The sequence below is a fragment of the Dreissena polymorpha genome, chromosome 12 (assembly GCF_020536995.1).
Source record: "Dreissena polymorpha isolate Duluth1 chromosome 12, UMN_Dpol_1.0, whole genome shotgun sequence".
NCBI classification, from domain to species: Eukaryota; Metazoa; Mollusca; class Bivalvia; order Myida; family Dreissenidae; genus Dreissena; species Dreissena polymorpha.
In genome coordinates this window covers 9777822-9790242 of record NC_068366.1, presented here as the reverse complement: position 1 = coordinate 9790242, position 12421 = coordinate 9777822, and the positions used below count along the sequence as shown (strand labels likewise).

The 12421-nt window shown below is 35.1% G+C and overlaps 2 protein-coding genes across 2 annotated transcripts in view; one reads left to right on the top strand and one right to left on the bottom strand.

Moving 5' to 3' along the window:
- On the bottom strand, positions 1 to 4551 carry LOC127853870 (uncharacterized). Its single transcript, XM_052388671.1, has 6 exons — positions 4348 to 4551; positions 3491 to 3687; positions 2420 to 2533; positions 1512 to 1580; positions 525 to 593; positions 1 to 128 (listed from the first exon to the last, which is right to left on the bottom strand). The coding sequence occupies exons 2-6, from the start codon at positions 3684 to 3686 to the stop codon at positions 1 to 3; spliced, it is 576 nt and encodes a 191-aa protein (XP_052244631.1). The 5' UTR covers position 3687; positions 4348 to 4551.
- A 5167-nt stretch (positions 4552 to 9718) lies between these two features.
- LOC127852203 (coatomer subunit beta-like) overlaps positions 9719 to 12421 on the top strand; it is a 47763-nt gene continuing 45060 nt past the window's right edge. Inside the window, exon 1 of the mRNA XM_052386077.1 lies at positions 9719 to 9849. The gene's annotated coding sequence lies outside the window, so the exon portion shown is untranslated. The remainder of the gene's footprint in view (positions 9850 to 12421) is intronic.

Here is a 12421-nt window from a genome sequence, read left to right as displayed (position 1 = left end):
TCAGGGACTTGTAGAAGTTTTAGTCTGGGACAGACCAGAAAGTTGACTTTTGGAGGCCAGATTTGTTCCTGGACTTATAACTGCTTGTGATGTACTTTTTTTCTTATTTGGTGGTATTGGCAATGTTCCTACAAAAAAGAAAAAAGTAACCACTGTCACTGATGGTATGCCAAAAAAACATCTATATATTTATCAGCTATAGTGTTATCGATGTTAAATGGATTCTGGGTAAAAGAAATAAAAGGCGCCTTACATGAAAGATGATTTGGGCTAAGCCTAACCTTGGGTGTTACAAAAGTTAAATCAACACCCAGGTCAAAAAACCCTCACCTGCTTATTATAAGAGATGCATTGACTGCAATTGGTTGCCTTTATGATTCAAGAAGGGTTAAATCATGCCAGCAATTCTGTTTTGATATATCCATCAGCCACAATGGTAAGAAGTAGACTAAGTTCACAATCTCTGTAGCAGCATTTGTTAATAATGAAATTCATTGAAAAAAAAACAAAAAAGAATTACTCACCAGATTTCTTATATTCAGAGCCTCCAGTATAAGTTACTCCTGTAGCACAAGCAACTGATGTGTCAGAATCTAAAACATTAAGATTTTTATTGCTTTTTTATGATGCACCAAGTCCAATCAATATTTCAGATCATCTGGCACCAAACAGGAAAAATAATTTTGGCTAACCACGGATGTTACAAAGTTCAATGCAACATCCAAGGTAAAAAACCACATCCCCTGCTGGAGCTAAGAGATGCATAAACTTCCATTGTTTTTTAAAACTATTAAGTCACCTTTTACGATTCACACAGGGTTAAAGGGTTACTCCAATTCTGAGTTAGAAGCCCATCATCCACAAGGGGTTAAAACAAGAAAAAGCTTACAGTCACATGGCTAGTCTAAATCTATCACTACTGGATTTATTTTCAATAACACATATTATGAAAGGTTTCTTCCACAACTTTTTAATTGCTGTCAAGTAGGAAATGATGCCAGTAATAACGGCAAAATACTGTTGTTCTTTGGTTTACTTTCTTTTCTTTGCAAACTTTAAGAAAGTTCTTTAATAGGAAATGTTTCTGATCTTCGAATACATGAAATACTAGTATTGGAAATCTGCTGGCAAATTCATAATTGTTTAATCCAAGAGACTGGCCTTCAGCAACCGGATCATCACTCATAACCATACTACAATTAACACAGAGTTATCAGTAATACAAACAATTTTCCAATTCAAAGAGAAATTAGTATAAAGGGAATTAGTGAAGTATGCATTTTTTAATCTGACATTTCCAGAGGATTTTGGATATTTCTCTGATGAAGAGTATTCACTTCTAGTGCACAGAATCAAAACTTAAGAATAGTCTTTAAACCTTCACAAGGAAAAAATGTGCTTTACCATCACAATCCCTGTCTGCAACATTTCAAATGAACCAATCTAAAACCGGATGTCGACGACATTCGGATTTCACTGTGGAAAAACATTGATAAAAGAAAATTACTCACTGGATTTCTCATGTTCAGAATCTCCAGTTTTGGTACCGCCTGTAGCACAAGCATCTGATGTTTCTGAACCTAAAACAAGAACAGCGTACAGACACATGGCTAGTCTAGATCTGTCACTACTGGATTTACTTTCAAGAATATTTATAAAGAAAGGTTTCTTCCACGATTTTTTAATTGCTGTCAAGTCGCAAAGGATGCCAGTAATAACTGTAAAATACTGTTGTTCATTAGATTTATTTTAAAATTATGCATTAACCAAGATTTTGTGATAGATAAAAAAAAATTAGTAATTATAAATAGCAGGGTCGACAGCCCAAGTTTTTAAGGTTCGAGCAAATTGCCTTAAAACCCACAACTAGGTAAGAAATTGGTTTCATGATTTTTATGCCAACCTTGAGTAATTAGTGTTTTTTCCAGGAGGACAAAGGGGCATGTCGCAGTAAATTTGAAGAGGGCATCTTAACGCGAGGTTAATGCAAAAAAGGGCAGATATACGCGTGGTGCCGTTTAACTGTAAAAGTACTGTTATAGATAATTACTTATCAATGATAACGGCTATGGGTATACTTGTATAGGTAATTTTTACTAATAAATTATAATGTGATTACACTGTTATAGATTAAATCTACGCAATTAATATAGTTGCTTAGACGTTGAAGTCTCTCGAGTAAATCAGTCGAAACGTCAAACACAATCATGGACGCTGATTTTGCGGACACGTTAGGTCATTAGTCAATAAAGATGTTATCAATAAGGGCGCGTGGCGAGTTTTGCCTTTAAAAAGGGCAGAGTGGCGAGCCGGGAGGGCAGCGTGGCGAATCGCCACGCTAAAAGGGCCTGGGAAAAACACTAGTAATACTAACAGACAATAAGATATGCCATTGTGAAAATAATTAAAAAAAACTAACCAGTTACATAATCTTGAAAGCTCTTCTTCTTTGGCTTCCGTTTCAGATCCTCCTCCTCTGAATCTGTCTCTTGAGTTGTTGTGAAAGTATAATCATCACATTCAGACTTCTGTTCTGAAATTTTAAAAAGTAATTTTACTTGAAATATATGGTACATCAGAACCATAACCATTCATAAAAGTTCAAATACCAGTTATTTTCTATGCAGATATTTAAATATATTATAATACTATAATGGGTCTACTGACTACTCTCAGTATAGGTTTAGACTTTGATCAGATAGAGAATCTTCTAAATAAACTGCAATATGAACTGGTCAATCAGCAGACAAAAGTTAGTTTTATAATAAACATTGAAACTGCAGTTTGCCAGGTCTCATCTTATCACTCTTAAAAATTACCATTTTCAATTATGCAACCACAACATTTGTATATACATGTACTAATGCAGGGGTGTTGAAAGAAATTGGTAGACGGAAAATTGGCTGGCCATTTGATCATTCTTGCCCGGCTACTTTTCATAACAAAAATTACTTAGAAAAAAATCTCAAATCAACCTCCTACTTTCATTTTTACTTTTCTACACCCCTGCTTATGATATACGTCTATTCCATGACACAAAAATTATACATGTATATATTTGCTACAGGCCTTCTAGAAATGCCAGATGCGATGTTGAACTGCTGTCAAAAATTGACAACATTCGGAACACCTCGTCAAATTTTTCAAATTGTGACCCAAATGTATGTAGTAGGCTGCCATCTTGGACGACCCCATTTTGACCCCATTTTGATGATCATGTGATTCTACCATGTAAAACAATCGAGAGGCTCGGGTAAGATGCGCCAAAATCTAGTATGACGCAAGTGTGACGTAAGCAACCGAACTACTTTGAACTACTTCTTGGCCCATCCTAACCTCCAGCTAATAATTGGGGGTGTTTTACCCCATGTCCTTCCACCAGATACACCGAGGCATGATTTAATCGGAATTAGCCGAGGATTCCCGATTGAAATTGACAAAAGCCAGATGTTCATTAAGAGCGTCCTCTATTAAAGTTAATTTTACTCACCAGACTTATGTTTAACTTTCTTCAACGGAAAGGATCTCCAGGAAGTTATTAGTGGCGTGCTGAGTTTTTCTATGTAGGGTTTTGCGTCCACTCCAGGTGGCCAATATATCACATTTTCTATGAAGTCCACCCAGGAAATTGGAATGACTCCCTCTACCTCAATTCCATTTTCCAACCACACTACTAAAGCGTACATTCTGAAGATAAAAATCATTACTCATTATATTTTTATGTATATATTGGGAGTTAAAATTTCTAATTATTTTTCTTTTTTTAACAGTTTCTCATATCAGAGGTCTCGAAAGCTAGGGGGTCCCATTTTATTGTATTCCCAATTTTAATTTTGGAAAAGTAAATCCTGTTTAAAATGTTTAAATTTTGACACAAAATCATTCTGGTATCTCTTTTGGGAAGTCTCGATTTCACATACATGGCAGTGCTGAGAAAAGAAACTACTAAACAAGATGCGTTTGTGAAACCGCTATGTCCCCCTTACCGCTTTGACCTTGAAGGATGACCTTGACCTTTCACCACTCAAAATGTGCAGCTCCATGAGATGCACATGCATGCTTGATATCAAGGTGCTATCTTCAATATTGCAAAAGAAATAGCAAATGTTAAAGTTGGCGCAAACAGACCAACAGACAGGGCAAAAACAATATGTCCCCCAGTATATACATAAAAAGTTGTCTGAATATTTATACTTTATATCTATATGCCAGAATTTATTTAAATTTTATACATGGCACTGCAGCAGTTAACATGCTCTTAGAAAGTTCATAATTTATTAAATCATTCAATAATCATGCAGCATGCTCATAACTTGCTAACCAGATGCAGACTCAATTTACTCTTACCTTTTGCTCAGTGCTCAATTGTATGAAGCATGGGTACGAGGACAACTCCCCTTTCAAATGGAAATCTCACAAGCTTCTTATACAGTTCACCAACAGCAACACGTTTCCTTTTCAGTCGCAGATTATTCTTCCTGAAAGCAATGTTGAAAAGCTTTGACTCACAGGGCTTGGTGAAAAAGTTCTCGGCTTGTTCTGGTTTCAGAATTTGACATCGCAGAGTTTTTTGGTCAATTTTTTCTTTCACAAAGGCGTATGTTCCATCTTGTAGTAGGAAACAGTTGTTTTTTTCTTTTGTGGAAATAACACTAAATGTAGATTTCTGTTTAATTCTGACATTAGCTGTATAACTCCTCTCTTGGATCCTTTTAGCTACTTGAACTATTGGATTTTTAGCATTTTTAACAAGTTTTTTGACTGAGTGCAAATGATTTTCATAAGGGAAAGCGCAAATATCATTCAACGAACAATTAAAGTGTTCACAGTCATCTGCTAAATGAATAAGTGAATGTACATTGTAAACAATGAATTTCGGGTGGTAAAATTCTTTGCTTTTTGTAACAAAATATGTCAGTAATTCCCGTGCATAGTTCAAGTAAAAATTCCTTGTTTCATTATCACTCTCTAGAAGAATGGACATGCCGACAGATAAACACAAGAAGTGTTCATACATATCTTTTGTCAATACCTTTTTGAGGACAATTGGACCGGTATACAACAAAAATTGCCGAAACTCTGTCGCCTTCCAGCGCTCAAAATCATATAATGTTCTAGGTTGACGAGCAAACTCAGATGGCAGTTTGCCAGAGTACATTAGTAGATTTGTTGAAATTTGGGTTAATTGTTGTGCAGATAGCCTGCAATTAGTTGGTCCCTGCTTTAGACATCCAAGAATACGTTTTACCACGCCTAAACATACCATGTGCATGTAATCAAGCGCAAAAGATTTAACACAATTGATTCCGTACGTAACTAAAGGTGTTTCTCCCATTTGGTGCCCAGTGTCCCGGTATCTATTTGCGTTGAAGGCTTCATCAGTTCTAAGTTCACAAGAATGATCAGAGTCCAAAACGACACGATGATCTGTGTGGTAGCCATGTATGGTGCATCTTTCACAGGCATTGTAACCAGTGTGGCCCTTAATAGATTTCAGAAATGCACGAGCTGGAGCATCACATATAAAAGCATTTGCTTCAACCTTTATCAACGTATCTTCTAAACTTATTACGTCCTGGATTAGTTCACTTAATTCTGTTAAAAAATCAGACAAGAAGTCTTCGAGTGAATTTGGCTTTCCTTCTCCATAGAAAATACAGATCATGAATGGTGTGTAACTGTTTACACTGCAAAGAATAGGCCAAAACTGTGCACTTGTTGACTTGAACAAAGGTATTCCATCGATATTAAAATTAAGTTTTACAGTGTTCTCTTCTAAAGAAAATGATTTCAATTTTAATATTTTCAGTAGATCCGTTTTCATTCCAAAGTATATATATTTTCCACCACATTTTTCACTGAAGTCTATTGATTTTGGAGTCTTAAGAAGAGTTCTTGCATCTTTTGGGAGGCCATTACAATGTGGCTGTAAAGTTGTTAGCAATTCATCTACACAAACTTTACTCACATTATGTTTTGCTGCCCATGATGCCAAATTTTTCCTTAAATTGTCACTTTCATCTTCTGATAAACTTGACTCGGTCTCAGAAGAATCTGAGGACTGAATTGTTTCAGAAAAGGAAAAGTCAGAAAAATTATCTTCACTTCTGTTATTATTGTCAAAGCTCTCATTGGAAGACGGATCAGACAAGTTCTCATTGGTGAAATGATCTGGAGAATGAGACAGCTCATGATCTTCCTGATGTTGGTCTTCATCACTACTACTTTCTGCTAAGGCATGAACAGCTGCTACATTCGAACGATAGCGTTTCCAGTATGACATAATTGACCCAATTTTAAACTGAAAAAGGAATTAAAAAGCATGCTTTAAAATGCAATTTTCAAATATAGCAGTTAGTAAATTACATCTATTTAAGTTAATATACACTCTTACATGCATGGAGTCATTCATTTTTACTGCTGAAATCTAGCTCTTGTAATAAAAGTTTAATAAACTAAATTATCTACAAGGTTTCACCAGATCGTCGGCTCTGGCATATCTGCCTTCATCGAAGCAACAGTACTTTGTTTATATTTGAAAATTACATTAAAAATTAATTTATTTACAATTTAAACAATGGTACTACTTTTTAGATTATAATAACTATATATCAGTCTATCACAACAGCAGTCGTTAATTGCTTGATTGTGTGGCAGCAGTAAAAATATATTTTCTTGTCCATTTAGATCATAGTTTACACATTATTGTTAAAAAAGAATACTTCATAAGCCAGTGGGGGCAGGAGTGGTCTTGCACTCTCCATAAGCACTCATGAAGAACAGACCCAATGGAAGTCAAATCTTGTCTGTCATTGTAGATAGGCGTAACAATAGTATATATCAGTATATATCAGTGTAACCTAGATGGAAAATGCCTTCGAGGAGACTAAAGTGAGAATTGCCCGTAGAAAATCGTCAGTTAAGTACTAAAGTGATTATCAGAGGTAAGCGTGCACCCAGTGTGGGGCAAAAACCCACGACCACCGTAACACTAGACAAAGTGCTCTACCGACTGAGCTAACCGGACGGCTGGTTAATTGTTGTCCCCACACAGTCAGTACACTACTTTACCCCACCCATTTTCAAACAGTGGACTTTCATTTTTAATGACGCTCTGCATGCTCGCTGTTATTTCGGCATACTCATGCATGAACAAACATAATACATTTGAATACCTGTCTTTCCTGGTTGATATCTTTCTATTTTCTTTTCCGTTGAATCGAAGGTTTTTCGTTGAATCGGAGGTTTTTCGTTGGATGTTTACGTTTATTCGCACACGTTTTTTTGTTAGATCCGGTTCTCCGAGCGCATGCGCGACAGTTTCGCTTTTTAGTTTTTATTGTTTTACAAGTGTTTACCATCGTTTATTGTTATAGATGTCTTTATTATGACAAATTAAGACAAAATAACATATTTAATTATTTAGTTTTGGACTTTTATTTAAAAATTATTTCGAAGAATCATGTACGAAACTGTGAGTTGAAATGCAGCGCCACCTATTTCGATATTCTGCAGGGGAGTTAATAAGGCACCTGCAGATTTTTAGCGATTTTACTGTAAAAGTTATTTACTTTTTCTTTCATATTTTGAGCGGTTTAAACCACCCGGCTCGGTTATCATCAAATTTAACTCTTATAAATATACAACGTTGGGTTGACGTTGGTACAACGTTGATAACTAACGTTTTATTGATGTTAGAAATTTAACGTTGTACCAACGTTGGCATTTGGTTGATAACCAGCCAACCAAAATCCGACTATAATCTGACGTTGTATTGACGACGCATGTTTGCTGGGTAGGCACAATATCTATGAGTTAGCGGTCGATAGTGGCATTATTTGGTATACATACTAATAAGAATAAGTTCAATAAAAACGCACAATATCTATGAGTTAGCGGTTGATAGTCGCATAATTTGGTATAAATACTAATAATACGGGCATAACATTACATAAGAATACCACATAGGGATGCGTGTCAAAAAATTTGCCACGCCACATATATTTTCGCGATGCTATTTATGACATTGAACAAATCAAAAACACTTTTGCATATGCTAAATCACATGTAAATATATACCTCAGGAAAAATTATATCAATGACATCATAATTGTGTAGCGAATCGCACTAAATATTCTCGAATTATTTGTTTTTCTTCGCAACCGGTCCAGAATAAAGTCATTACTCAATTATCTCCCCTGAAAACTCATCTTCAGTGGGTATAAGCCGAAGACTGGTTCACTACATAAGGTCTTTACCAAACACAATTTACGTGAACATAACCCGCCTTAAATATATTGCCGAATCTCAGATTTCTGTCGAATTTATTTGCTTTGATCTTTTCGATCTCTTATTGTTATTGTTATCCTGACAAATCACAAACGCTTGGTTAAAAAATTATTTGTTTTAAACATTATAGTTGGCATCTCTATTCTTCCAGTATTATCGCAGTATTTCAATAACGACACCCTACTGTTTATTTGTCAGAATTCGTGACGCATTTTCCATTCGCTCTCAGAAAGAAGTTTTACGTGTGATCATGAGCAATATTCTGGTAAGTTGTCGTTGTTATCCATCAGAAACACATTTATTCACAAAATTTAAAGATATTCCGATCTAACTTTTTAGTCTTTTAGCTTTAATTTTTAACGTATTTACACCTCGTCTGCTCGCACTTTACCGATATCCCGAAAGGTTACATATCACTATAATAAGTGTAGGCCTAAACCACAAAATCCGATACCGTTGGATTTTCGTACCACAATCTTACGTAAAAAATCTTCCAGATTCGAAATCAACAAAAAACAGGACATTTATAAATTGTCAGCATTATTGATCAAATAAGATATTTGTTGGTTTTCTGTTTTTAGAAGCTGTTCTGCCAAGGGCAAGGCAAGAGCTGGGCATCACACAAGCCATTCTATCCAGCAAAACTGACAGTTTTGGTTTACAGATATCAACAAAGGAGGGATTCCTGAACTATCAAAATTTCCAAGCTATACACACAGTTATTATCTGGTGTGATCTTTATTGGTTCTGTTGTTTTACTTGGATGGAACATGTGTGAACTTTTATAGAACTTTGAAAAGTATATACCCGTTTATCTATAAACAAAAATCAGCTATGGTATAATAAGATCAGATGAGCAAACAATGTCAAAGGGTTGTTAAATTAACCCACTTAAGGGATCAATACAGAGACCTCCCCGTGACTAAGCCAGTTAGCAGACACCCCATCCACTATACCACAGCCACCGAACCAGCTTTAAATTCCTGTGGCTAGAAAAAAAATAAGATGCTAGATCTTTAAGCTAGGAACATGTAACTCATTTTAAGATTGCTTTTTTTGGATGCATTACTTAATTATTGCAACAATTATAATATTTTGAACACAATCATGTCCATATATTTATTAAAAATAAATGGTTATCAAAAAAACTTAAAAAGCTTTTGCCCGTAAATTAGGTAGCACCTATAATCATATTAAAAATGTTCAATAAATACGCACAGTATCTATGAGTTAGCGGTCGATAGACGCATTATTTGGTATAAATAATAATAATAACAATGTTCAATAAATTTCTCGTTTTACCTAGGAGGTCTTATTTACTTTCGACCAAATGGTACGCCATACGTGTTGCATTACATTGATACGTCGTACCCACCGATACGCAGTACTCGCAATAGGTATATGAAACATATGTAGACAAAATTGTTGGCGTGTAACCTAAATCGAATTCTCGCAGACTCGCGTTTTGCATGAGATTTGGCCACGTACGTTTTGCCGTGATTCCTGAAACCATAACAGTGTTTTTTCTGCATATATTTAGCTTTAGATTAACGTCAACAGGTGAGTTTGTTTATGTTTATAAATTAACAAAATCACGGTGAATGTGTGTTAAAATAGTACACGTAATTAACGTATCATACAGGGGACAAAAATATTTATAAATGGCACTCGTCCTGCAGGACAAGTGCATACAAATTTTCACTCGTCCTGCAAACACATGCACTTGTCCTTCAATATGTGTGAAAGAAAGATTGCAAAGGACTGATATGAATAACAATGTTTCCTAAATCACTGCTAAAATGCTGCTTACTTAGTTATTCATGCCAGCTGATCACAGAAGAAATGTTAACTTACTTTATTTATGAGGAACACAAAATAAATAAATGAAAACAAATTTGTTTTTTCTTTTTCTAATGCTTGCGTGCTTTCCATTTTGGATGGTTGAACATCGCTCCTGCCCCCTTTAAAGAACGCTCGTATGTCAGACATTTTTCAGATGAAATTCAGACTGGTTTAAAACCGTACTTCGCAGTAAAATAATTCTTTAAAAAAATCAATACTTACAGTGAATGAAGTCAGATGGTTCCCTGTCAACATGGACGCGCAAAGTTTACACCAAAAAGCCAATATTTACTCGGGACACAGTCTCGCATAACAACGCGCACCTGCTGTATGAAATTTACAATTACGATTTCCGGTTCATTCGCGTTCTACTTTCGGAATAGATATGCTTTAAGAAATGATTTTATTTAATGAAAAAGAGTCTTAGTGGTCAGAAAATACATATTTTAACATCAGTTTTTTTTCACTCTTCCTGTAGGACGAGAGCTTTACGGAAATTCACTCGTCCTTTCAAGATTTCACTCGTCAATACGAGCGGACGAGTGGAATTTTTGTCCCCTGTCATAGGTGTCATTTCATTTACAGAATATAATAGACACCGGGTGGGTGGGGCAGGTTTTTTTTCCACTTTTTGGGAAGATAGCCCATGGCTTTGGAATTGGGAATTTTATCGGCATTTTCATGAAATTGGGAAAATAAATTCATTAGCCTTTTTTTCCACACAAAAAGTCCACTGATTAGGGAAATGCTAAATTTGATTTAACTCTTTATAATCATTCAAATTAAAAGAAAATCATATAATACTTTGTAAATGTAATTGAATTAAAATTCAGATAAAATACACATAAGACTTCTTTCTAAAAAAAAAAAAAAAAAAAAAAAAAAAAAAAATTTTTTTTTTTTTTTTAAATTGGGAATTTTTTGCCACATTTTGGGAAAAAAGTATACTTTTTGGGATTGGGAACATAGCCGAATTTCGGCCATAAAATCGGGCCAAAAAAACCCTGTGGGGCATCTGTCAATATTGATGAACATGAATCCTTAGCTATTGTAACTGTGTCATTGTATACGGATTTATACCTGTATTGTAATTTACTTATAACTATGTAGTCACGCTGCGTACAACAGCACTGTTAACTGGCCTGGTGTTTGTTCGGCCTGTCGATCAATCTTCGTTGTGTTTGAGATCCGTACTGTGTCTCCTAAGAGTGTTTAGCTGCAGGATATTTGCTCTCCCTTCCATGGGCATGCTGTGTTTCTTCTGGAGAACAAAATTACAAATGTTTTAAAAGTTTCCAGCCTCATTGTTGGGATTTTGTTACAGAAAATGATTTGTGCTAAAGTTTAGAATGAAATACTGGACATGAAAACAAAAAAGGTATGAAAAATACATAACTAGCTTCAAAAGAAAAGATCAAAATTTATTTTTGAAACATTCCAAAGTATACTGTTAAAAAAAAGTATGGCATGATGCCATCAAATTCTTCACAAAACAAAGACATTATTAAAGATATGACCTCAGAACTACTAGAAGTTTCAGAAGTATCTGAGAGCGAGTGTGATGAAAAAAGTGAGGAAAAAGACAATAAACGTAAATATATAAGCAGGGTTTGTGAACAAGACATCAGCATGAATTCATCAAAAGAAGAAAGTAAAAAACAGTCCAAAAAGAAAACTAAACATGAGAAAAACATCAGCATCAAAGAAATTTCTAGACAGCTAATTGAAATAAATAGTAAACTCTCAAATGTTTTAATGAAAGATGACAGCTGTCTTGAAAACATGATTGAAAAAATTGTTGGGCAAATGAAAAACAGTCTTCTCCATAGAATCGCGTTATTGGAATCAAAGCTGTTTGATAGAGAAAGCGAGAATAAGAATTTGAAGAAAGAGATAGACAAATTGCATGCTGAGTTAAATGCAGAAAAAGTGATGAACAGGGAAACATTGATTAAATAAAAGTATGAAAACAAAGAAGCATTAAATAAGCTAGAACAATATACCAGAATTAACAACGTGGTCTTTCATGGTTTGCAAGATATGGATAAAACTGAAACACCTGAAAACACTATGAAGCTTGTGGCGGACGTTGTTAACCCTTTGCATGCTGGGAAATTTGTCGTCTGCTAAAATGTCGTCTGCTGAATTTCTTAAATTAGCATTTTTTTCGATTTTTTTTCAAAGAATACTATCAGAATAGCAAACAGTTTGGATCCAGATGAGACGCCACGTTCTGTGGTGTCTCATCTGGATCCAAACTGTTTGCAAAGGCCTTCACAACTCGGTTCCC

Excerpts from the sequence above, each read along its gene's own strand:
- LOC127853870 (XM_052388671.1), bottom strand. The coding sequence starts at position 3,686 with ATGTACGCTTTAGTAGTGTGGTTGGAAAATGGAATTGAGGTAGAGGGA. Across the intron at positions 1,581-2,419 it reads CTTTCAAGATTATGTAACTG|GTTCAGAAACATCAGATGCT; the intron begins GTTAGTTTTTTT and ends TTCTTGTTTTAG. Across the intron at positions 594-1,511 it reads TTCTGAACATGAGAAATCCA|ATTCTGACACATCAGTTGCT; the intron begins GTGAGTAATTTT and ends TTAATGTTTTAG.